The sequence below is a fragment of the Anser brachyrhynchus genome (genome assembly GCF_964034855.1).
Source record: "Anser brachyrhynchus genome assembly, chromosome: 15".
In the NCBI taxonomy this organism is placed as follows: Eukaryota; Metazoa; Chordata; class Aves; order Anseriformes; family Anatidae; genus Anser; species Anser brachyrhynchus.
The window spans coordinates 8,379,028-8,405,763 of NC_137733.1; the positions used below are offsets into that span (position 1 = coordinate 8,379,028).

At 39.2% G+C, this 26,736-nt stretch overlaps 1 protein-coding gene across 4 annotated transcripts in view; it reads left to right on the forward strand.

Moving 5' to 3' along the window:
• ABCC1 (ATP binding cassette subfamily C member 1 (ABCC1 blood group)) overlaps window positions 1-26,736 on the forward strand; it is a 57,616-nt gene that overhangs the window by 16,359 nt on the left and 14,521 nt on the right. For 3 of the 4 annotated variants that reach the window (XM_080557351.1, XM_080557348.1, XM_080557350.1), the window contains 16 exons: window positions 941-1,078; window positions 2,223-2,348; window positions 5,433-5,494; window positions 6,346-6,477; window positions 7,809-8,036; window positions 8,733-8,934; window positions 9,628-9,789; window positions 10,504-10,596; window positions 11,940-12,143; window positions 14,679-14,825; window positions 15,194-15,281; window positions 16,833-16,902; window positions 17,834-17,960; window positions 18,999-19,175; window positions 20,269-20,436; window positions 20,820-20,997. In XM_080557351.1, coding sequence (XP_080413477.1) covers window positions 941-1,078; window positions 2,223-2,348; window positions 5,433-5,494; window positions 6,346-6,477; window positions 7,809-8,036; window positions 8,733-8,934; window positions 9,628-9,789; window positions 10,504-10,596; window positions 11,940-12,143; window positions 14,679-14,825; window positions 15,194-15,281; window positions 16,833-16,902; window positions 17,834-17,960; window positions 18,999-19,175; window positions 20,269-20,436; window positions 20,820-20,997 — 2,302 coding nt within the window. The remainder of the gene's footprint in view (window positions 1-940; window positions 1,079-2,222; window positions 2,349-5,432; window positions 5,495-6,345; window positions 6,478-7,808; window positions 8,037-8,732; window positions 8,935-9,627; window positions 9,790-10,503; window positions 10,597-11,939; window positions 12,144-14,678; window positions 14,826-15,193; window positions 15,282-16,832; window positions 16,903-17,833; window positions 17,961-18,998; window positions 19,176-20,268; window positions 20,437-20,819; window positions 20,998-26,736) is intronic. The other variant, XM_080557349.1, reaches the window with a different exon arrangement.

The following is a 26,736-nucleotide window of genomic DNA, read 5'->3' on the forward strand; positions in this document are numbered from 1 at the left end:
ACGCAAGCCAGTGCTAGTTATCTTGCTTTATTTTGGTAGGCTTGAGCTACTTTGCATTTAATAACTTGATTCAAGCATAGGGAGAAAGAATCAAGCTGGGAGGACTGATGAAAATTAGATGATAAAAATTTCAACAGTTTTTTATGAAGTTCAGTGAAGGTGTTATTACAAACTTTCTTACGTGTAGCATTCTTTAGTGCATGTTTTCTTTGTTTGGTGCCCCACAAGGCACATAGGGGTCCCCATCTAGCCGCTTTCTACTCTGGTGCATAAGTATTGTATTTCACAACAGTATCTCTGCAATCTTCTTTTCAAGGAAAATGTCCCATTATTGATTATATAGTTGTCCTACATTTATCACCGACTTGGAATAGGGGTAATTAAACATGATGTTTGGGGGGGAAGAACAATAACAACGACAAAAAACAAAGCAAAAACCCCAGCAGCCCTGAAACTAACTGACAGATGCAAGACCTGTTAAATAGTTTGTGATCGTTTAATGGGGTAGATATCAAACTTTTGTCAGACTTCTTGTGTGGAAAGAAATCTATATGTTTTGAAAGGGACTAGTCAGGAAATACTTGGAAAGGACATAGAGTCGCTATAATTACATGTTGATTTACAATGTAAAACTAAAAAGTGAAAAAATAAAGACTGGCAGCTTTTGACAGTGTGTTTGTGTATGTGGTAGTTTGCTTCTGTCGTACATATCCCTTTTCCGTTGTCCACAACCTGTCTTTACTGCTCCAGAGATTCATTTTATTTTTTTAATTTAAACATATTTTTGCATTACATTTCAAATCTCTGGCTGTTGGAATACCTGGGAGATACGGGATTTGAAATGTTTAATAGTCACACTAACATGGTACCTTGTATATGTGTATAATCTGTTGTTGTAAAACCTAGCTTGTGAATATATTTTTATCTTGTTTGTCCACAGTTGCTTGCCACGTTTTTAATACAATATGAAAGAATGAAAGGAGTCCAGTCTTCAGGTGTAATGACGATTTTCTGGCTCATCTCATTGCTATGTGCCACAGTAATTTTTAGATCCAAAATAATACTTGCCTTAAATACGGTAAGTGATTGCTAGCCTCATTCAGCTGAAAATAATCCCCAATACTGCTATAATAAAGTACTTGCTTGCTAATTATGCTGGTCAAGTTAGTTAATGATCTATTCAGTGTACCTTCACTCCCTGGGTTACAAAAGCAAAATGAGCATGACTTAATGGCCCTTGTTTTTCAGGTTTTGAAATGCTAGTGAAATTCATAGTGATCGTACTGTAGCAACAGTTGCCAAGAAAGTTCTTCTGGCTGTTTGAGAAAGGGGATATGCCTGCTTGAATAAAATAAATGTCTGTAATGTTTGATATGAAGCTGTTTTGGGAGTTTACATCTTCCTGTTGATTATACAGCAGACTTCCTGAAACATTTGGTTTGATGGTGATGTGGTCTCTTATCTGATGAGACAAAATGAAAGTATAGAAGTGAAACGTTTTTATGTCAGTTTGCTTTATAGTAACAGCTCAAATAACAGCTTAATGTGCCTGGAAATGACATATCACTTTCCGTTCTTTAAAGAAAAGACATGTTGTGAATTTTGAGAGCTTTCAGCCGGTGGGTTTTGTTTTTAACTATGTGCTAATATGTAATATTTTTGTCTTTAACGATGTCCATCCTTGTGCTTTAATTTCTGTGAACTATTCTTTATGTATCAGTCCCAATAGAAAAAATGGAAGAACCTCTGGAGTTTGAGCACAACAAATTGTAATCAAAATTCTGATTCTTATCTTTTTTGTGTGCATACTAATAATTCTGCTTTGGAAAATCCTTTCTATCCAGAGCACAAATGCTTTGCTCTTGTGCAGAATACTTTGATTCTTAATTGGGGCATGCTGTGTTGGTACAGAACATGTCTTAAGGAGCACATCTCTATAGAAGAAGTTTATGCTTGTGTATTTATGTCACTGATAGAGTGAAAACAAAGTTGAGAGATTCCATATGTGATATCCTTCATCTCCTCCCTGCTGTCTTTACCTTCCTTTCACCAAAATAGTCGTTGACTTTAATTTGCAGGGTGGTTGGTGGGTGGTGGTGGTGTGTAATATTAATGTAGTTTACAGAGTTTACAGTAAGGATCTGTTTTTTTTGTAAATAGTAACATGTTGTTTTAAAGAAATTTCTCAAGCCTTTTAATTGCAACATTACCTTCCTTTGTAGGGTGCTGAAGTGGATGCATTTCGTTATGTCACCTTCTGCACATACTTCATCCTGTTACTTGTACAACTCATACTGTGTTGTTTTCCAGAGCAACCACCTTTGTTTTCTGAGACAGTAAATGATCCTGTAAGTGTTCAGTCTATACTGAGTATTATAACTGATATGTTTTGTTCAATGAGTTAAAGGGCCATATTCTCCTAAATGCTAAATCATTGAAACTTTCTTGACTTGAATTTGCAATAGAATGTCCTTTATGCTCCTTAGTTGGTGGAGCAGAAGATGAAGCCTGTAACATGCAAAGCAGGGTGGGCTGTAGTTAAGAAAGAGAGCAAAACCAGTCTTGGTCATTTCTGAATAGTGTTCCTAAAGGTAAAGTTAATGTTACTTATATTCAGTAGTGCTTCTGGCAGTCAGTGGGAAAGTTTGATTTGAGATGCTGTCCTCCTGTTCATCTGATACTGTTCAGTAAGCAGTAAACTCAATAAGGGTGTGCATTCCTTTCAGTTGAAGGTGAGGAACAATTTACACCTGTAAAACTTGAGAATTTGAATTCAGTTTTGTATTTGTATTTTGTATTCAGTTTTGTAGGAACCTCTGTTTTGTCAAGCAACGATTGAACTAGTTCGATTTCAAGAACTCTGTCAACCGCAGAAATGGCAGTTAAGATTAGAGGGTGGTCTGCATGTAGAACTTTCATTTTCTCTAGGCATTGTCTTTTTCACATGTATTCGTAGTTGTTATATGGAACAGATCTAAATGACCCACAGGATGCTGGATTATTATTCTGCTTGCTCAGCCCTGAGCTTTATCTTCTGAATCCCAGTGGAATGATGCCTGACGCTGCCTGGGGTTTGGTGGGTGTGCCAAGTTCAGAAGCTCCAGTTCTGTATTTCTTTCATAAAGGCTTGTTCTGGTTTGATGGATGTTAGCTGGCACTGACTGAGGAAGGAAAGTTTGAAGTGCGTGTGTGGGGGATGAATGTTGCCTTTTTAACTATGGAAAAGGACCACAACTGGTACCAGGCAATGAACTGCAGTTTCCGCCTCCTTCAGTATCCAGTGTGCCTGTCTGTGATGCGCTGCGTTGCCACTGACAGACAGTCTGCATGTGTGTGTCTGGAGAACAGTGTGTACTGCAGAATCTCTGGATTCTCTTCATCTTTGGTTTCTTTTTATCTTATTCAAGGATGAAAAGTATTCGACAGTATACCATGGATTTATGAAAGCCTTTTTTTTTGCTTTGATCATGGTTACAATAATTACACGGTGCTCTGAAAACAATAATTTGTTTTTGTGTTCTGAGTGCTTCTAGGAGTGTCTCTAGGAAATAAGGCAGACATTCATTTTAACCTTTTGATGAGTGTTGTGTTTCATAATTATTATGATAGGAGGAAAAACAAAACAAATCATGTTACTCATTCTTAAAATGTTTTATTTCCTTTTGCCAAGCTTTTTCACAAGAGAAATGTTTGTTAGTCTTCAGTAAAATTTTATTACAAGTTTACTTAAACCAAAAGGTTATGGTGAAATTTCAGAAATGTAGATGTGATGTCTGTAGAAATCGAACGATGTGTTTTGCATCTTGTTTTTGCTTTGTTTATGTTATGGAGGTCCAGACTTCTTATAGCTCATCATCATTCTTCTCTGGCATGAATGTCAGTAGGATTAGCAGTATTTCAGTGTTTTAACATAATGCTATTTTTAATAAAATGAAATGGTTGCAATCCAGCGTAATATAAACATTTTAATATTTTAAACATTTGCTTTTAGAAGTCCAGTCTTTGGTAGTTACAATATCTAGTTGACTCTTTAAAATTGAGTTTCCATTCAAAAATGTTTCAAAAAACTACAAAGGAAAAATATAATACAGTATTTTCTGTAAAGTTCAGAATATTTTGAAATTTTTATGAAATGGGAAATGTGCCTATATTTGCTGAAGTAGTTTATCTGGCAAGAATGTTGAGGTAGCTAAAGGCTGACGGTACCTCCCTCTTTTAATTGTTGAGCTTTCTTTGAGTTACTTTAATTTTTAAAATTTATTTGTTAAGTCAGGGTGTTGGATTTGCTTGCAATCATTCTGTTGCAAGTATTTAAGTACTATAGAAATGTTGAATTCTTAGCCCTTTATCCCTTTTCAACAACAATTAGCTGTCTCATACTATCATCTTTCCACACAAAGTTTAAAAAAAAAAAAAAAATCTCCCGTGGGGAGGAGAGGAAATGCACAAGTCTGTTTAGTGTAGGTTGATTGCAACACACTTCAAACTATAGCTTAATGGAGAAGCTTAATGGAGAAGTTATACAAACATGAGTTGAAAAATGTAAATCTTGGGAAAAACATGTTTTAATTGCAGTACTGTAATGATGTCTGAGTTTTGTAGATGGAAATACCTGTGTAGCTCCAATTACAGTTGATAAAAACCATAGTGGTTTGTGTACCAAAGGAGTGGCTGGTTTTAGCATTCTTTAAATGTTCAGAGCACTGAAAGAGGGAAGAGAAATCCGTTGGAATTTTGCAAGTAAATCACCTTTGGTGCCTTTTGAAATTCTTCCAGCCTCCTTTTGTATTATTTTAATCCAACCAGATTAGGAGAGGATATTAACCAAAAGAAAAGCTTAAAAGAGGAGATGTTGCTCTGGATGTAGAATATGAGCTAGCTGTGTGCATTTGTAGGTCTGGATGCTTAAATTTCCCATGCTTGTTGATGAATGAGATACAGGGCTTTTGAAGTTTATTTTGGGATGCTTTGACTGAGTTTGATTTTTTTTTTTTCACTTTTATTTGTGTGTCTTTTTTGATGGAATCATGGCGCTTAACTACCGGAACAGTACCCCTGAACTTCATTAGTGACTCTAACTCTACCCAAATAACATACTTATGCTCTCGTGTTAGCATTCCTTACATTGATGCAGTGAGGTATTGATTGTGAATTGTTTGGCCTGTGCTGTCTTATAAAATTCCATCAACTGTTTGTTGCCTTGTAGGTACGGAGCACTGCTTTCTCTATGTCCCAGTAGGCTAGTCTGCTGGAAGCTGTGAAGCTGGACTTTGACCTGTGTTTTCTAAACAAGTTCTCAAAAGCGTAAATGACAAGTTTAGTAATTTGGGAAGGAAAACAATAATTCAAAGGCATTTTTTCTGTTTGGTTTGTTTATGTCCTTGTGTCAGCCACTCTGTTACGTGGATTGATTTCTTTTTTCTCTCCTTTAGAAACCATGTCCAGAGTTCAGTGCTTCTTTCCTGTCCAGAATCACATTCTGGTGGATCACTGGGTAAGACCAGCATGATACATAAAGCACCAGTTAAAGTTAGACGGCATTTCAGGATCCTGCGTTCTGAGTTAAATAAGCAATAATCATGCAATACTAACTTTGTTTGTTTTGGTTGGTAGTTTTGTAAACAGATTAAATTGATAATTAAAACAAAACAAAACAATTGGTCTTTTTTTACTTCCTAATCAAGGGTCTTTGATTTTGAATGTTGCTTAATAAATGTTTTTATGATGTTTGTCAAAACAACTTAAACAAAATTTTTTAATTTGGGAAATATAAGAAGGTAGAAATTATCTGCTGTGCTTAGAAATTAGGGCATTCAGAATTGATAGTTCTTTGTCCAATCCATTCTTTTTTGTTAGCCGTATGAGTTGATCGCAACACATGTTCTTATGTGTTTAAACATAGAAACATGGAAGTATATTATTAGTGTATATTTGTGGTCGGTGCTTGGCCAGAGTTTAAATAGAAAGCTAGATGAAAGGAATGGCTTTATAAAATTAAAGGCTAATAAAGATTTTGCAACTTGGTAGGCATGGGAATGTTAGTCACCTGGCTGATTTTCAAATGAGATCACTTTATCCTTTCTTTTATTCTCCTCAAATTTGAATTCAGTGGCATATCTTGGATCCTTAGATCTTTTGGTTTCTAATTCTCACAGTAAATGACAGGAGGATATCCATAGCTAAATACCATTTTAGTATCTGGACCTGTGTTGTTACAGGTACTACTTCTTGCATGAATTGTCATGAAGAGCTGGTTTTGTTTTGGGGCTGGATGTCACTCACTGTCCTATGGCATGTATATCTCTAGGGTTCTCAAATATATTATGCTAATTCTTTCTAATACAGGTTGATGATTCAGGGTTATCGGAGACCTTTAGAAGCTAAGGATTTGTGGTCATTAAATAAAGAGGACACATCAGAAGAGATAGTGCCAGGTTTGGCTAGAAACTGGGCAAAAGAGTGGGCAAAGACCAAGAGGTAAGTTAGTTATCCTATCAGTGATAAAGTTTTCACTAACAAATGAAAATTGATTAGTCAAGAACCATTTTGTTGAAATATTTAAGGATTTTGTGTGTGTTTCTAAAATGCTGAGGAGGAAATAACTGTGTGGAAGTACATGCTGGAGAATACTAGGGAAGATGCAGCTGACTGCATCTATGAAATTTATGATTCTATTAATTCTATGACTTTATGATTCTATGATTGTGCTTTGATCCCACCAGCATGGTTTCTCTGTATTGCTCTGATGGGGGCACCTTTGGGAGCTTGGGACAGGGCAATGTTGTAAGGGATGTGATGGTCTCACTTGGCTGGTGGTTCCTCTGAGATGTAGAAGTTCAAAAGCTCAAGTTATTCAAGTGCTAGCTCTGGATTTGTCCTTAAATGCATACAGAATAGGAACAAAATGGTGTTTTTTTTTTTTTTTCTGAGGAGTTGCATCAAGTTTTGCTTAGTCTTTCATGATCCAAAGGCAATTATTGTAATTTTTCTTGTATAGGAGTTCTCCACACACACCCTGCTCCTTAGGAAGGAATATTTTCGCACAGTCAAACTTTAGCCATGCAGTGTAGGACCTTGAGCTCCCTCTATAGTTAGTGGAGTTCTCAGGAGGGTGGTTCAGGATGTGGAAGTGAGAAGTTTCTTTCTTTCCCTATATAGGGAGCCTGAACACCTAAGCAAGATGGCTAAAATTAGAAAGACTGCATGCCTGCAGTTCCTGTTCTACTTTCATCATCTTTTACTGCACCTAAATAGAAGTATCTTTTCATTGAAGGAGTGCTTCCTTTCTTGCACAGTGTATTTTTACGTACAGCTTGTCCTCAGAAGTTCCGAAGTACGTAGTTTGATGTAAGCCAGCTGCGTGAAATAGATGTGTTCAGCTCATTGGGGATGACTGGGCATAAATCTGACTGCAAACTTTTAACTGCTGTATTACAGCGAGGCTTCAGTTTTGTTGAAGGTTCAGCATACTGAATTTTAGAATAATAACATCCTTTGTTTTTTGAGTTTATCACAGATTACAGCCCTATTTCTCATTCCCCTGGACTGCTATAGGAGAGATTAACAGTAAAACCCAGTTGAAACTATAAAGAATTGCAGTAAATAGCTATCCCTGTTGGTGGGACACTTTTTTCTAAAATGAAGAGTGATGTAAGAGGGACAGGCCATCGAGTTGGCTAATATCAGAAACTTTTATCAGCCTAGTTGAAGTAAATGTCTGATTGTATACTGTGCATTTTTCTGTTTGGTTTTAGGCTTGAGTAAAGGCTACCTTGTATACCTTCAATATATTTTAACTCTTATTTCAGGCAACCATTAAACATGTTATACTCATCCAAAAAGCAGCAAAAGTCAAGTGACTCAAATGGTGATGTGACAGAAGAGGCTGAAGCTTTGATTATAAAACCATCTCAGAAGAACTATGAGGCATCTTTATTCAAGGTGTTATATAAAACTTTTGGACCGTATTTTCTCATGAGTTTCCTGTTTAAAGCAGCACACGATCTCTTGATGTTTGCAGGCCCAGAAATTTTGAAGTAAGACCTATTTACTTTATTATCAAATTAAAAGTATGTGGACAGATTTTTAAGTGTGCTTAAGTCATGCTTTTAAGTGTGTCAGTCACCAAGCTGTTTTGCTTCTAGCTATATCAATGGAGTAGAGCTATCATGCAAGTTTTCATGCACACGGATGATTTTGGCCCATTGGTTTTAAAATTATAACATCATATGCTAAATGTTTGACATCATAGCTTCCCTTCCAACACTAGGAAGGCCAGGCAAGAGCATACTCAGCAATATCAGGAGAATTAATGTATACTTCTAACCTGTGATGATTGTGGGACTACTCAGAAATCTAAAGGTCTATATAACCACAAGTCACAGTGTGTGAAGCAGCACTGAGCTAAGGCAGTAGGAGAGATTGTATGCTTTAAGGTGAGCAGTAGTAAAACAACTAGAAGTAGCTGCATTTGAGTTGGAGGAAATGCAAGAATTTTCAGTATAGCTCCAAGAGAATGCTGTGCATATAAGGCATGTGATATTTTTGTTTTAAAGTACTACATTGTTAGCAGGAGGGGATGAAGTGTCCTAGTATAAAATGATGTCCAGTTTCTAAGGTAGCTTAATTGTTTTATTTAAGTCTGATATTTTGGGTGCTTGCATGACCCATGAAATGTTTAGAATAATTCAAGTTTGTAACCCTGAAATTTCCTTTTGATTTCATTATGGCAGGATTGCTAATTCCTCTCTCCACAGATTGCTAATCAACTTTGTAAATGACAAACATGCCCCAGACTGGCAGGGCTACTTTTATACTGGGTTGCTGTTTGTTTGTGCCTGTCTTCAGACACTGATTCTTCACCAGTATTTTCATATTTGCTTTGTAACTGGAATGAGGCTCAAAACAGCTATTGTTGGTGTAATTTATCGAAAGGTAAGTGGTTCTTCTAAATATATGATGATGCCACTCAGCGGCCGTGAGAATGCACTGCTTAGGTCTGAATAATTTAAGTTGTTAGGAATCAGCCCAGCAGTCTCCTAACTCTTAATACAAATAAGAGAGTATTTAATTTATAAATATAAAGCTTTGAGATGAAAACAATTTTCAAAATTACTGGTTTCTGGCAACTCCTCCTTCCCACTGGTAAACAAGAAACCTTTTCTCGTTTAGACTGGGGGTGAAACTGCTTAAATTTGTGCAAAAATTAAGATGCATCTACATTTACAGCTTACTTCGTGACTTAACGGGCAGTACCGCCTTTTCCTGGAGTAATCTGGAACATTTTAGAAAGCTTAGGATTGTTTGCTGTGTGTGAGAAAAATATGTGACAAGAAGCGAAGATTCTACTTTTTACGCTTAAAAGAGAAAAGCAACCCCTATGCCTCCACAAGCAATAAAAACACCAACCAACCTTATTTGCAAATACCTGTTGCTATTTTTAATTTAACCGGAGTGCATCTTCCATCAACACAACTTACATTTTTTAAGATGTGCAGGGTAAACAGAACATGAAGCGTGAAAAGGATGCTTAAAGATGAAGCTTGGTAAAGCCATTTAAATTCAGTGGAGGAAAAGGAAATGAATAAGTCTTTTTTCATGTTGTTTTTTCTTAAAATCTGCACCTAGGCACTCGTTATCACAAATTCTGCCAGAAAGACTTCTACTGTGGGTGAAATTGTAAATCTAATGTCTGTGGATGCTCAGAGATTCATGGACTTGGCCACCTATATAAACATGATTTGGTCTGCACCCCTCCAGGTGATACTAGCATTGTACTTACTGTGGCAGGTGAGTATTGTATGTGTTGTATGCTGTTTTGAATTTGGTAATGTGCTTTTTCTTTTTGTCATGACTGCAGAGAGCTGTTGCTCAGACCACTGGAGTGTTTACAGCAGCATGGAAAAAATGCTGTTCAGAATTCTTTCAGAGCTACTTTTTTCACAGTTATCAAGAAGGAAGGCTTTGAATTTGTATAACCTAGTGTATGTGGGTAGGATGCAGATGGGAGCTATTAATTTTGGGGGGACTGCAACACCTACAATATCTCATTTATCATGTGATTTAAAGAAAAGTGGTCCTAGTTCTACACTCAGAGAGTCATCATATGAGAAGCCTGTTATTTCTAGTCCAGTCACCAGGCTGTCTCTTTCCAGTTCTTACTGTCAGTCAGAAGGGTGATGAAATTGATCAAGAAGTTGGTTATTCTCTGCACAGTTCTCTACTTCAGAACAAAAGTCAAATGTTAAAATCTCCCTTGAGCGAAATATGCCTCTGTATTCAGGCTACTTATATATGTCTAAGTTTCAAAAATCAAAGCACGTAAACGTAAGTTGAAGTCCATGTTGGATCATCATCATCCTCTCCTAAGCTGCCCTTGAAAAGGGAAGCAGATGCTGAAAAGATACTTCAGAATGCTTTTCTGCACCACATGCAATGGTTTGACCCTGAATCTTAAAAAATGGTTTTGAATAAATGTTTACAATTGTGTATTTTTCTCTTCAGAATTTAGGTCCTTCTGTACTGGCAGGTGTGGCTGTTATGATCCTTCTGGTTCCCATAAATGCAGTGATGGCAATGAAGACCAAAACCTATCAGGTAAGAAGCTCTATGTATGTGACAGTGCTTTTAAGAAATGTGTACGGTTCTTTGACTTTTTTCTGAGTTGTGCCCCCTACCTATTTACAGCTTAAAAAAGGGAAAGGATGGAAGGGTCAGAAATGAAGTGTATGCAGAATAAATACGAATTCATGTATTCTTCAGCCTTACGTCTATACATAATCGTCTAAAAAATCTTCAGAAGTTAACAGCAAGGTTGAAGATTAGCCAGCTTCAAGAAATGCCACGTTTGGATTGAAATTAGTTTTTAACTTGCTGCCTAAGAACTCAAGAGGAAACTTGTGCTACTGTTTGCCTAATGAACGTTAAAATGAGTGAAATATTTACATTTCTTGGATGGTGGTTGCAGTATTGGTGTGTCTTTTCTTGCTGTTTTTTTTTTTCTTCCAGGTGGGATGAGGAGGCAGGAGTCTCGGTGGTTGGCTCTTCTTGGGTCATAGTAGATTTTAATTAGAGACGGTCAGTTAGTTACAGAGGGTGCAAGTAGGTAAATCTAGGCTCAAACTCTCATGTGTTCTATCGCAAAAACAACCTCCAACAGCTCCGTGCTTTCTGGTAAAAACTTCACTACTAGATGAGTTCAACACATTTCCACTGATATTTGCTAATTTGTTTGAATGAAGCATTTTATCTCTAGGTGTTCATCAGAACGTACCACAGCATTCGTTTCCTACATGGGGTGAAGTAGAAATAGGTAGTCTGTCACAGCCACGCTGCCCCTGGTAACAGCTGTCTGAGATAGCTGTCCTGGTGCAGTCTGCTAACTCTGCTGGGTGCTGAGTCAGAACATCGTTTCAGCTTTGCTCAGCCCTCGTTAAAATACTTTCTTCAAAGGTTTCCCTCTTCCTAATGGTCTGTATTCGTTCTGCTGAATAGAAAGCTTTTTGCTTTAGTACACCGTCAGGAAGTGATTGATAGCGTTGAAAATGAAGCAAAACTGGGTTTTGTGTAAGGTTAGATGTGAGCCGCGCATCACCAAAGCTTGGTTAGAGTGGCATATTTTTAACTGCATGTTATACTTAGGAGGAACCTGAGCCCTGAGGCTCTCTGGTGCAGAATTAATCACACTTAAACCGGTACCACAATTGTTTTGATCTTGGTTTGGGTTTTTAGTTGTATGAAGCATTCTTTTAATTGTTTTAAAATGTGTTCATTCTGTGTATTTGTTTGTTCAGATAGTGTCTCAGATTTCCTGCTTGGGAATCTAGTAGGCTTTTGATGATAATGAGGTAAATTTTGCCATTGCAAAATAAAAGCTGAGAACTCTGTGGATCTGCCAAGTATTGTGCTCTGCTAATTATTTATTGCAATGTTGTTTTTAGAAGGCGCAGATGAAGAGCAAAGACAACAGAATTAAGCTGATGAATGAAATTCTCAACGGGATTAAAGTTCTGAAACTTTATGCTTGGGAATTAGCCTTCAGAGAGAAGGTATTAGAGATCAGGCAGAAAGAGCTCAAAGTCCTAAAAAAATCTGCTTACCTCGCTGCGATGGCTACCTTCACTTGGGTTTGTGCTCCTTTTTTGGTAAGTGAAACAAATCTGTAGGTCTGTTCTCCTGTTTGGGATCATGCTTTCCAAAGCAGTACTTGAGAACTTGTTTTTGTTTTGTAATGAATGGAAAAGTAGGAATACTTCCACAGTTCCCTATGAAAAGGCTCTTCTGTTTTCTTTGGATATTAGTGAGATCCATGTTGAATGTATCTTAAGAGTTAATGACTGAATTATTTAAAACTAAAACTATTTTTTCCCCCGCTCCTTCTACCTTTGCTGGTATTCTCGAGGGACCTAACATTAAAAGCACTGTCAGATTAAGAAGAAATTACTGATGTGCACAGTGCCATCCAGGTGGTAGTTGTGCTCAACAACAAAGAAAAAGTTCCCTTGTTTCAGTATGTTTCTGAAAGCAGCAGATCCTTGGATAAGACTCCTAAATCTAATGGAACATTGCACGCCAAGTGTGCCTCTGGCCTGGGTTCTCCCCACATCTATTTAAGAGCAATGTGGAGAGGTAAAGCCATTGCATAGCCTGGGATTGCTTTAAATTCCTATTTACAAAAAAAAATATTCTTGATATGTGAAACATCTCCACTGTGTTTGTGGCTAGCTTACATTCAGACTAATAAAAGAGAGAGAAGGGTGAGATCACATCAAAGTTGCTTCAAACCCTATTAGAACAGTGGGCCAGGGCTCTTGTACGCAGAAGCAAATAGAGGCCATGACTACATTAGGATAAAATATGTGCTGTTCCAGTTGAAGGTGTTTAAGCGTACTTTCCAATCTCAGATTCCTTTCCTGCAAATATTATGTAGTGTTTACATTATGCTCAGGGCATGATGAAAGGCAGAAGAAGCAGTGCCCTGGATAGGAAATATCAGCAGCATTCTTAAGCGAATGCTTTTCTAAAAGAAGTCTGAAATGATTTTAATATAAATACATTATTAAATGAAGTTTCTAAATAAAACCATGCATGTGGACTCCTTAATGCTGTTATTCAGAGTCTGAGATGAATTCCCCTAATGAGTAGCTCTGTTTCAGTGCACATTGTGTATGTTGCGAAGGTCCTGAACCTTAGAGGGTTTGCCACTGGGACAGAAATCGGTACAGCCCGAAGTGTAAGACTGCTGTTTAACATGCAGTTTTCCAGATTTTTATTCTTTAGTGTATATATTCCTCTAAACTTCTGATTAGAGAATTATGCAGGTGCCTATTTGAAAGCACTTTTGATGTGCAGAATACTTTCTTCTACTCCTTCTCCTGTTTCAATGGCAGGACACATTGTTTAGTAATGGTGTCAGGGAGGTATTTGCTGTGCGGTACCTCCTGTGCTGCTGTCTGTACTGATACGGGCGTATTTCAGCCAAATTGTTGGTAACACAAGAGTGCAGGCATGCTGCTTCTGAAGTTATCCTTTGGAGCCTGTCTTGTTTTTGATCTCTCTGGGAGGGCTTTCTCCCTGGGATATGTGTGTCCGAACTAAGGATTGTACAAACAAGCTACTGTACCAGACACAGCTGAGTCAGCCGCCGTAAGAAGAACAATACATGGCTTCACAGCAGTCAGATTTTAAACATAAATACGAATGTCTTAAGTGGATGCTGTACTTAGGTGAGACTCCTCTGCAGGCATTTGAGCTAATGGCCTCAAGTCTTGAGGGAGAGGGTCACTAGTAGTTAGCCAACCATGTTTTCTTGCCTTGTTTTCTTGTTGTGTCAATGTGTGTGAAAGAGTTGTTCCTATTACCTACTGAAGTATGGGTGTTCTTACCATGGAAGAAACGGCTGTGAAGGGAATTGATCTGCAAGTGAAAACTCCCTGTGATAGGGAGGGGTTATGCTGTTTTTCTTTGGCTTAACTTAGTTTACTTTAGTTTTATTATAACTTAATCAACATACTTTTAAAGAATGTAAATAACTGTATACAATTATTTTTGTACCTTATGATTGATGATAGCAGGGATTCAATGTCATTTTTTGTTCAGCAAGGATCTTAAAACTTTTCTGTTGTGAACTGTCTAGGTACTGTAAGGCTTCATCTTTATAATGCAGTAACATTTAAAGCTTCTTAGAATATTTGTCCAGGATAAAGAGGGCTGTACTTTGCAATCTAGGGTTGTGGTAGTCCCTACAAAATATAAAATGAGCTAGTATTGGGTTATTTTTGAGTATATATGTGTTATTGATCCTAGTGTCTGGTACAAAGGGGAGTGACTTCTTTGTGAATGAGAAGAAACAAAGCTAGCAATCGTTCCTTTCCTTATCTTCTGCAGGGTGACCACAAGTACTAGGCCATTTGTGGCTTCACCCTTGCTATGTGAAGAAAGTGAACACTTGGCACCTTCTCAGAAGTTTCCAAGAGGCACCATCAACTTCTTTTTTACAACAATACATTAAAATCAAATGTTTGTTTTGCAAAAAGTGTTATCAGGAACAAGGAATTTATCAGAGCATTGCTCTTTCTTTGTTTTGCAAATCTCTGATTCTGGTTGTCAGACTATGTTTCTTGAGTTAGTGGCTTAAAAAAAAGTAACCCTTGTTGTAACCATTACACTTTGTGTTTCAGGTTGCCTTGTCCACCTTTGCTGTGTATGTCAAAATAGACAAGAACAACGTCTTGGATGCTCAGAAGGCATTTGTATCCCTAGCTTTATTCAACATCCTCAGGTTTCCACTGAACATGCTTCCTATGGTTATCAGCAGCATAGTAGAAGTAAGATTTCAGTTATTAACAAGTTTTTCTGTGCAGAAATAGTCATTGGGTGGAAAGATTACATTTCTGTGCTTAGAGAAAGTCCTCTGGTGAAAGTCAGTAATCACAGTAAAGGAGCTTTGCATTTCTTGTGTATTGAATGCTATAAAAGCAAAATTCTCAATCCCAGGTACAGTAGACAAGTGTTCCTGAAATCAGTCGTATTTCTTGTGGTCTGGGAAATGCGAGCTTAATGCCTGTCCAAGAAAAAATACCATGGTTTTAAGGAGGGATGTGTAAAAATGATGAAATGTATACATGGTGTAAAATACCACTCTTAACTATAATGAACAGAATATAAGAGAGTTTTGCATCTCTTTCCTATGTAGGCCAGTGTGTCCTTGAAGCGCCTTAGGGTGTTTCTGTCACATGAAGAGTTAGATCCAGACAGCATAATCAGGGGTCCCACCACAGACGGTGAGTTTCAGTATTGTTGGAAAAGTGTTTGTGCAAGTTTTGGGTGGCTCTGTAGCATTTCTTCTGCTTTTCTGTAACAAATGTACTGCATCTTGCTGGATTTCACTGATTTCAGCCAGAAAGCAAAAAGGGGGGGTGGGGAGGTTGTAAAAGTGAGTTATATAGAATTTCTACCACCTACGGAAGTGTAATTTCTCTCCTCTCACCATTTTCCATCCAAACTACAGAATAAATGACTTGTTGGACAGTTTCAAGTGTACCCATTTGAAAGTTAAGAGGATGAGAATTAACACTGTCTCCAAACCCACCACTCTTGAGAAAAGCAATTGTATACCACGTCAGCACCTTTCAAAGAGAAAGGATAAGTCCCAGTTCTGGCAAATGCCTCCACTTTATTCTGTGCAGAGAGCATTACTCTGTGCTGTAACACATCTAGTACTGCTGCTGTGGTTATATAGGGCTGTTGGAGAGAGATGACCGTGAAGGCAGGCTTACTGAAAAGCCAACACCCTTTTGTCTTGCAAGACAAACCTTGATTTAACTGTTGGTCACTTCTAAACATTTTTTTTTTCCCTTCCTTATTACAAAGATAGTAAAATCCCCAGTCCTCCCTCTCATGTGATTAGCTGACCTATGTATGACTTCACTTGGTTTTCCTGTAAGCAGTCATCTGATGTATTTTTTTTCCCCATCTTCCTTCTGGGAATATCTCCTCCCCTTTCTCAGGTGATAACCAGTACTATACCTCACTCACAAATCTTTATATTAGGGTTTAATGGATTTTTAAAATAAATTTTGTCCATGATGGGTTGTACTTGTATTGATTCAAACTTACGTCTAGTCTAAGTATTTCTTGCCTTCTGGACCCTCTGGACTCACTCTAAGTGGGGAAAAAAAATTGCCCAGAGAGGTTGTGGATGAACACTCCCTGGAAGTGTTCAAGGCCAGGTTGGATGGGACTTTGAGCAACCTATCTAGCGAAATGTATCCCTGTCCATTGGCAGGGTGGCTGGAACTAGATGATCTTCAAAAGTCCATTCCAACCTAAATCGTTCTGACTCCCTCAACACTGATTTTGGTCAAAGTTATTTTATTTGGTAGTTTGACTTCTTTTCCCCTATTCTTGTGGTAATTCAGCTTTCCACGTAGAAGTAGCAGTTGAGCTGATGTTCTCCTTGAAGCACAAGTCAGGTCGAGGCTGCTTTATTTCTTGAACTGACTTTGAAGTACTGCAGCAGAGTTGCTGGGTAAAGGAGGAGATGGCTGAATTAGTCAGCATCTTACAGCTGACATTTGTGTACTTCCTGGTTACTAAAGATGTGTAACTTCAGACTCTCTGCTGAGGTTAGACTTACCATTCTTATGCTTATTATTTTGCTTTGACTGACAGAACACAAGCTTCTGGTAAGCAGCAGGTAGTTGTTCTGCTACAAAGGTAGCTTTATACTTCTATTTCTCTGTACTTAGATTTACTTCTGTGGCATGATTCAGAGCATACAGTTTAGTTGCTTGCTTTGACACTTATGTAAATATAATTTTTCTGTTCATCAGCTGAAGGAAGTATTATTGTAAAGAATGCAACATTTAGCTGGTCCAGAAATGATCCTCCTTCACTGAATAGGTAAGAATCGGTACTCTTTGTTCTACTCTGTAGTTGTGCTGAATCATAGATTATCTGTATTTAAATTAGAAAGTCTATCTGCAGAAGAGTTTTTTTCCTTAAAGGAACAGGAAAACAAATAACATCTGGTTATTTATATTTAAATGTTATATATGTGCGTTTATATATATATATATATATATATAAAATATACTGTATTTTAACCAGGCGCTTCATGAATTAGAGGAGTTTGCAATATTGAGTTTGAAATGCAGATGGGAGTAGCAAGAGGTTTGATGGGAGGAGAGAAAGCTGTAGAGATTTCAAGCTCTTGCTACAGTCTGCAGATGGGATGAGCTCCATCTAGAGGATGCAATTATATTGTCCCCTCTTAATTATCCCCAGTCTCTTATCTTTTTGCACTATGTCCTCAGAGACTACCTTTAAAAATCCCGTTCTCTCTGAACTGTAGCAATCCTTGATTCCTTTGCTGGAGAAAACCAGTGAAGAACATTGTACATAGTATGACTACCAAAGTAACTGGGGTGATAGAGCTACCAGCCCTGTCTTCCCAGTGCTCCACTCCCTTCCTTCGTTTTTGGCTGATCTTGGGTTTTAAATTGCATGTTCTTTAGGGCAAGGATGCTATTTGGGGAACATGCATTTGTATTTACATTTCTGCTTACAGAAAATTTAAGAGAAATATTGGAAGTGACTATTTCTTTCTTGTTGACTGATTACATATCAGGATGCTATGTCCTAAGTATAAGAAGAGCTACGCACTTTCTGAAAGAAAGGTTTGCATTTTCAAGTGGTTTAAGTTCACGTGCTGTGTCAGCGTTTGCAGTGGGTGTTCACATTGCATCTGGCTTTATATGGGCTGGTCAATGGATTGTTTAACTACTGGGGTGTGCCAGCAAGCAAGGCTGAATTATGTGCACTTTATTTTCAGCATCAACTTCACTGTTCCTGAAGGCTCCCTGATAGCTGTTGTTGGTCAAGTTGGCTGTGGAAAGTCTTCATTGCTGTCTGCATTACTGGGGGAGATGGACAAAAAGGAAGGCTATGTGGTTGTCAAGGTGTGATGTCTCTGAATAATTGTTCTGCTACTTGTGGGTGTTGCCGAAGGGATTCTAGACTTGAAATGATGTGAAGAGGGGAAGAGAGCCTTTCAAAGGAATGCACTTATAGCCTGATTTCCTAGCAGCTATGTTTATGCCATACTCTACATTCTCTCTGTTAAGAGTTGATCCAACAAACTCTAAATCTGCCAGTTTCAGATTTAGCCAAATATCTAGAATGATAGAAGTCTCAAAGATGAATATTCTGTTGAGTCTTGCTGGCAGCCAGGTATGGGAGAGAGACCCTATTACACATACTCCAGCATGAGGAGGAGCAGTATTAATTCATATCTTCTTAGACATCAGAGAGTTGTTGGGTAAGGTTACAAACATGGGAAAAGCTGCTGTTTGAGAGCAAAACAAATAAATCTTACATTAAAAAAATGCACATTTGGTCATCTCCAAAATTGCTCTGGAAAAACTAAAGTGAGTGAGAAATGAATCACTGTTTATCAGTGCAGACAGAGAAGGCCGAACCATTCTTCAAAGCAAAATACTTCGCAGCAGCTGAGTCTCTTCCTTTGAAGTGACTTCTTTTCTATAAGAACAACTTCCCCTGCTTTCAGTAGAGATCTCTTGGCAGGGACGCCATTGTTAATCTCTTCTGCATTCCGGATTAAATTGTTTTACAATGAACAGAATTTATAACTGTACGAAAGAACAAAGCCATAATAACTTTTGACATTCAATAATTGTGTAAATATTCTCTAAACAAATATTTCCTCTAAGTCTGTCAGAGAATCATGTTTTATTTGAAGTCTCTTCTTTTCCACCAATACACCTTGTTACGTTTGCATGTAGAGGAGATTACAAAAATATGTTGGAGGAGGCACCACCCCAAGAGCACACACTTTGACGACGTGGTTCCATAATGACATTGCCAATTTGTGGGTTAATGAGGACTGCCAGTCTCACAAAGCCCTGCTGTGCTTAGACTTCATGTGCAGGCTTTTAGTCCGAAGTACTGAGTAAGGATTTTCTTCTTTTTCCTTGCAGGGCTCAGTAGCCTATGTTCCTCAGCAAGCCTGGGTCCAAAATGCGACTCTGAAAGATAATATTATTTTTGGGAGGGAGATGAATGAGAGCCGGTACAAGCGTGTGATTGAGGCTTGTGCACTTCTGCCTGATATAGAGATTCTTCCTACGGGAGACAGAACAGAAATCGGAGAAAAGGTATTTAAGTACCTGCTCTACCACAACAGTACTATTGCCTGTAGATAAGGCCTTGTGACTTCTGTTCTACTTTCTCTTAAAGTTGTGTTGAATTGAAAGCATTCAGAATAGAAATCCTCTAGAGTAACAGGAAAATTTGAACAGTGTCTTTTGTCTTTAATACTCAAAGGGGAGGAAACTTTTTCTCAATTACAAAAGTAAAAGCACCTTACAATGCATGTTTTTAAAAAGCTCTGAGTTGTCGCGGTCATAGAGCATAAAAATATATGTAAACAGGAAGAGAAGAATCTTCTGAACACTTCAAGTGAGGTGGGATTTTTGTTCGTTTTTTTGTTTTGTGTCTTTGTTGTTGTTTTTAAATGAAGCAATACCCAAAGTGGCTGTTGGTTGCACAAGTGTGTGCAGTGTGGGATTTAGAAACTTGCTAAATGATTTAGTGCTCTAAATCAATTTAGTGTGTGGGCAGGACCAGGTGTCCCCTAAACACGTGGCCAGCAGCCTGTATGTGTATGTAACCTGCTTGGCATTCTGCTAAGCAGTTGCTCTCCAGAGGACAGGAAGGGATATGTGCTGTGCCCTGCTGACTGGTTCTCGATGGGGTAGAGCTGCATACTGACAGCTCCAGGTCCAGAGTGAGGCAAGAGAGCAGCTTTTATTTTCCATACAGGAAACTTGGGTGGTCAGCAGGCCAACCAAATTGTAAGCTGCTCTTAGAGGTTTTTTTTGGTAAGATCAGAGGCAGCCCTGCAGAAATATAACTGAGAAGAAAAGCAGCTTCAGAATGTACAGAATGAGGTGTGTCTGGTCTGGGTTAATTCCTTGTAAGACTAGTAAAACAGTGTTGTTGTTTTTTTTTTTTACTAGTCCCTCATTGACAGCGGTAACTTACAGATGTGCTCCATTCTAAGAGGCGATTTTTAACTGTAATTGTTCATGCTACATTAGTAAATAGTTTGTGATGCAGATCTGTTTGAGACAATGGTGAAATTTCCCTGATTTGCATAAATCTCCTATGACTTCTGTCTTCCACAAACTACAGTAAGGCATCTCTCTTTAGCTGTAAATAAAGGATCTTACTGTCTTGTTTCTCCAGGGTGTCAATTTGTCTGGAGGACAGAAACAGAGAGTCAGTCTTGCTCGGGCAGTTTACTGTAACGCAGATGTCTATTTATTTGATGATCCTCTATCAGCTGTTGATGCGCATGTTGGGAAACATATTTTTGAAAAAGTTATTGGACCAAAAGGAATCCTGAAAAATAAAGTACGTAATAATATAACAACTAGTCTCTGGGAAATGATTTGTTTTTCTTTGCCGAGTTCAAATGATTCCAACTCTGTCAAGTTTCATCTTCAGACTTTGGTTTTAAACATCAGAAAAATGAAAAGATTCTCCTGACTTTTTTTTTTAGGGACTTTTATTATGAGAACAGTGTTATTATATAATATGCTTTGGTTTCTCTAATCAAAATTAAATGAAGGAGAAGTCAAAAGACAAGAGCAGTCATTTTTCTTAAAAATGCTCCATGTGAATCCATAGTTATTACTGTATTGTGCCCAGAATTCAAGCTGCGAGGACAGAAGTTTAACCATTGTATTTACCAGTTTGAGACACTAGAATAATTTTTTTTTTCATGTACTATTTAGACACGGGTTTTGGTAACCCATGCAGTCAACTATCTGCCCCAAATGGATACAATTCTGGTAATGAGTGATGGAGAAATCTCTGAGATGGGCTCTTACCAAGAGCTGCTGAAGCAAGACGGAGCTTTTGCAGAGTTTCTTCGTACGTACGCGAATGCTGAACAAAGCATGGAGAACAGCGGTAAGCTTGCAAATAAATCCTCTTTTGGATAAGCTGATAAGTGGCATGTTAAGGGAGTCATGGTAAAGGGAAAACACTGATTGTACTGGTTGTGGAAGGAAAGTTAAAGGAAGCTGCTATTTCTTGTGATAAACCTATAGAAATGTATAGATTTAGGTGTTTCTTGAGGGCTTTGAAGGTTGTGAGGTGAAATGCACATTCTTAAATGTGGAGCAGTTCTGTAGTGAAAATGTTGTTGTAGTAAAATTAAAGTGGTTGTGAGGTCAAGTAAGAGTCAGCAGGGGTTTATACACATTTCCCTCTGCTTCTTTATGCAGAGAATTGCTTTGGGCATGGGGAGGAGGAAGAAGCAGCTCATTTTTTTTTTTTGCTGACACCCCTGACTCTTGCTTCTGCTTTTCAAATAGCTGTAAAGCTGTACTGGGGTAGGATTTCTTTTTTTCTCCTGCAGATAGGTGTGGATTTTAATAGAGGAACCTAGCTGCCTTCAGCTTGTTCTCTTCAGTGGCTTGCCTGTGGTGGTTTCATGATATCTTCCACATATGAATGCGGAAGTGTGAAGAGTGTTTGCAAGGGTGCTTGTACGGTGCTGGCTGGGGTGAAGTTGTTGGTATGTGCTTGACGCCAGTTTGCTAACAAATACCTGTTGCTGAATGCTGAAGAGCAGGCTTTCCAGAAAGAGATTGAACCCACTTTTCACCTTCTTCCTTTTGGAAAACCCTTGGTTCCTGCCCATTCTCTAGAGGGGAAAGCAGTGGCAATTTTTAAGTGTACTCCTCAATTGCCTGCCACAGGAGAAGACAGAAGTGGTGCCATATTTAGCTGCCCGATGGAGCTGCGAAGCACTGAAGAGGTGATGGATGGCTGCCTTCGGCAAGGAGCTGCTCTAGATGGTGGTGTGAAAGTGCACGGTGGGAGGGCTGTGATGGTCTGCTTTATTCTCTGCAGCTGTGTCCTCTTCCATCCAGGCTGGCAACACAGACTGCACTTGGAGGCTGTGAATGAGCAGTCTGTCTCCTGGATGTGCAGGGCAGCATCTTCTCCTGGCTTCCTCGCACACATCCTGCTCCCCAACAGGGGGTTTGATATGAGGGTGATGTGTTGAGCTCAAGGTCAGGATGCCCTGCTGTAGGCTAGCCTTCATCTCAGAAAGGTCACTTGGCGTGTGTCAGATGTCACTTCACGAGTTGGGATGCTGGCTTGGGTGGGCGCTGTCTGTGAGCAGCAATTACTGTTCTATAGCTGGGGTCTCCCACTGTGAGGAGTATTGTGGGAAGAGATTTTGGAAGCAAAATCTGTCTGCTGCTGCTCAGGGACTGGCTGGGCATCAGTTGGCTGGTGGTGAGCGAGTGCATTGTGCGTTGCTTGTTTTGTTCACTTTTTTTCTTTCTTACTAAGTTGTTTTTATCTCAACCCCTGAGTTCTTGTAATTTTACCTTTGTTCTTCTCTTTTTCCCAATTCTCTCCTTCATCCCACTGCAGAGGCGGGGAGTGAGCAAACTGTGGTGCTTAGCTGCCTGCTGGGTTAAGCCGCAACAGTTTGCCTCCTTTAATAGCCTTGTTCTTTTGCCTCTTTTACTCCTCTTTCTAAGCATGTGGTAGTTGTTGAAGTCTTTACATTCAACTAAGTTACTTTCCTTTTCCATTTCAATACCAAATCTTCTCTTGGAAAGTGAGCCAGTGCTTTATCTTCTGCTATGCTTGCCTGCGGTTGTCTAACACAAGGCACTTCAGTATGACCCTGGTGATTCAGAAAGAATTGTCGTATCACAGCAAACTTATTTCTCAGTTTTGGTTGAGTGATCTTCTGCCAATGGTAAAAAGTGAAAAATAGGGGCGTTATTTGTCTGGCTCACAGGGGTAATATTTATCAGATGTGTAAGAGACTGCAAAATATTATTAAAAAACACAGTTTGTTGGATAAATGCAGAACAAGCTGTGATGGGAGCCAGTCTGAGCTAGCTGGAGGGGAGCTGCATGCCTGCTTTAAAGAGAGGGGGACTCTGCAAGATCACAGGAGGCTGTCTCTGACGCTACATGCTGGCAGCCTCAAAACACTATGCTGGCGCACAACAGAAAACTATGGGTTGGTGCTTTCTGGCAGGAATACATCCTGCTTTCTGCAAGGCTGGGGAAAACCTTTTCTTCTCCCAGGCCTCTGGGTTTGGGCTGTGAGCCTTCTCCCTGTTACCTCCCAGCTCTTTTCTCCCTTGGGGATTCCTGAGGATTACCTGCTTCTCTTCCATCCTCAGCTTCAGTGTTTTTTCTGTGCATGGGAGAACGCTCACTCCAGGAAGCTGTCCCGACCCTAGTCTGCAGGATGGCTGGGTAGGTGAGCTGCCCCTTCTTCCCCCTTGATGCAGAAGGCCATGGCAGCAGCGCAGGGGGTGCAGCGTGGAGCACTGCTGCTTTCACCTGTGAATAAGTGAAATGGGTGCCTTGCTGTGTCTACAAAGAGTAATCTTACCCAAAGCAACTGGAACTACCTGTAAATGTATCCTACCAGTTTGCACAAAAAAAGCATATAAATTCATCTTGCTTTCAGCAGTTGTTCCCTTCTCTGTATTTAGCGTGGCCGACTTGGTGATGCCAGTGCTATTCTTGGCAGTGTGGGTTGCGTGGAGTCGTAGCGTGCCCCTGCCCGCTGTGAGCATGCCTGCCCCTTCCAGGCTGGCAGCTCTTCCTGCAAAACAGGAAAAGCAAATGGGTGCTTTAGGACTACCTGTCTTATGACCATCCATCCCCCAGCTCCCATACAAACTGAAATAGTGGATGCAGCCTTTTGTTTTAAGGAGCACAGGGATAGGGATTTTGCTGTGTTTTCCAGATGGCTTCACCATAAACTTCAGTTTGTTCTTGCAAAGCCTGGAGTTATTTTTAACATGTTTGTGGGGAGTAAAAGTGGTAAAACTTACCAGAACCAGACCACAAATTTGAAATATTTTTAAGAGTGGTTCACCTTTGGTCTTAACTACAGTGCCTGAAAGATGAAGTGTGCAGCACAATTAAATCTAAATCTGTTTTGCAATCTGTGGGCTGTACTTGATAGAGAGCAATGTGGGTTTAGGCTGTCTCCCCAGCGTATGGCTCTGTGACTCTCAGCTCAGTTTTTATGTCAGGATTGTCAGTACAACAGGCTGACTTGGCTTCGGTGTGGAGAGAAAGGGGAGTAAAAGTACTCTTTTAGAACTGTTAAGGGTCTGGCCTGTAGGGTTTAGTTTAACATTGTACAGGTCTTGTATATTTCAAAAGGAACTTTTTTGATCTGTCACTTGTAGGCATTCAATTTGAATGTCTTTTTTTTTCCCCATTAAATTTTATGGACTCGATTCTCCAAAATCCGGCTGTTGTCTAGCAGAAAGTTGATATCTGATTAGTGGAAAACATAGTATGGTACAGGAGTCGGATTCACAGAGTCCTGCTTGACTTCCGTAAAAATGTCTGTTTTTCTCCCTTACTGCTGCAATTGAGAAATAACGTATAAAGTGCTAAGTTTGAAAAGAAGATAGCTTCTTTGTACAATATTTTTGTATTACAAACGAAGTAGTAGCATGTGTTTCATAATATAAATGGCCACTTTTGCATTATGGGCTGGGGTTTCGCATCAGCAAAGGAAAGCATTACGCCTTTGTGATCAATACTGTCTCCCAGTAAAGCCCAGCACACCTGTATTTTGGGGCTGAGCCTCTTTCTAACAGTGTAAAGCTGAGTTGGGCTCAACAGCACTACAATTGGTAGTTAGAATAGCTTGTCCCAGTGCCCTTTGGTAGGACTAGGTGCTCCTCTCCTTTTTGACTGCTTCTCTCCGTTTTGACTCCATGGAAGGCAAGAGCTAAATGGTGAGAAGTTCCAAATGTTGGGGAGTCTGGACCCCAGTGGTCATTTGGGAAGCACCTGCCTGGCTCAGGAAATAACCTTCTTTCCTCTTAAATTCATCTTCTAGCAAAATGCAGCTTTTCTCTCTCATAAGGTAAAAGCTCTGCAGTCTCCAGATGGCAGAAGAAAATACTGATTCAAGATGAGCGCTGGTAGGGTACCAAGAAGCTTGGAAGAGGGAAGTATCTCACTGGTCCTTACTAATCTGCCCATGCGGGGTGGCGATTGGTCACTACACCGTAGGTAGGACTAAGGAAGTCTGTGCTGCCACAGTTCTCCCCTCATGGCAGTTCTGTGCCTAAAGAAAGACAATAGCAGAACACTTTCTACGCCCCATTAGCGTGTATCTTGAAGGAAGTTTTGTGATCTGTCACTTGAAGCCATATGGTGGATTTTTTTTTTTTTTTTCCTCAAGGTTTCCTTTTTTGTTTTAATACAAGGGGTGGGATTAAAAGGAGATCCATTTCAGTAAATTTGATCCTTCCTTGGGCTTCTGTATGTCTTTGTGGTTTAGGTCATGCTACTTTTATGCATTTGTGCTTGTAAAGGTTGAAAACTGGTTGTGTGTGTTCTGGAAAAAGTTAATTATTATGCTTTTAGACTCCGATCCTTCGTTAGAAGGAACGATTCAACCTCTGGAGACAGGTAACTACTTTCTTGCCATGGGTTTTTACTAGTGCTTGTGGTGGAGCAGCGCAAGTAGCTGTACTTTACAAAAGAGATGGAGTCATTATTAGAGCTTGAGCTACATAACATAAGGCATTGGCTTGGGTTGCGTGTTGCTCGTTTCTATGCTACTACAATAACTGGAGCGTCAGCTTGTAGATAACTCACGTCAGCAGCGAATCTTGATCTTACTTTCATGAGGAAGCTTTGAATAACCTTTAAAGGTGCATCTCCCCCTCTGGGTTTAGGAGTGTAGTGAGCGTACCCAGAGAGGGAGCACTCAAGATTGATCCCTGGAGGTTCCTTTTGTTCTCGTATGGGTATTCACACCCTATCGCTGTTCCCTATACACCTGTTATATCTTAGGTGCATGTGCCAGATTTACTATGGCAATCTTTAGTACTTTCCTCTCAGAAGAGGTAAATGCAGTATAAGCACGAAACCCTTTGCAGCCTACAAGAGGGAATCAAATGTAAGACCTGTTGTTAAAGGAGGAAGGTTTACTTGTGGTTTTGCTTTGTTCACATGGGTTTAGAGCTCCAGTGACGCTGGAATGCTTGCTGTTTCCATATGGGAGCTCTTCAAAAGAAAATGTATAAAGTGCTTCAAATAACAAAGAGTCTCGTATTTGTTTGGGCTTATTCATATAATAAAAATAAGAACTAAGTCATTGAAGCTTTCACTTTTTGTCATTGTTTCTGCTCCTTTTTTTCTGCTTCTGGATCACACTGAACAGTTTAGCTTTGGGTTATTGGAATAGTGAACCAATGCTCAGTTGACAGGCACAGGAAGGAACAGGTTTAAGTTCAAGCAGCCCCTACTTGATGTATTGATGAACTGTTTTATGCATATATTTTGCTTTTATATAAAAAACATGAACATTTAGAATTTGAAGTTACGCTAATTTTCCTGCATAACTCTTTAATGGATGCAGGTGAGATTTTCTTTGTCCGCATAGATTGTGTAGACTCTTTTAAATGAAAAATTCCTTTTGTTAGAAATTCTGAATTAACTTCCATACATGATAATAGAGTTTCACATAATTGACAGTATTTTTTTTAGGGATCAAAGTCATTTGTGTTAGGAAAAAGATGGCGTAACTCAAACCTAGGAATTTTGCTCATGGCAATGTATTACGCTGAACTAAATTTCTAAGAGGAAGCTTAATAATTCAAGGTGACAGGTTTTGTGAAGTGT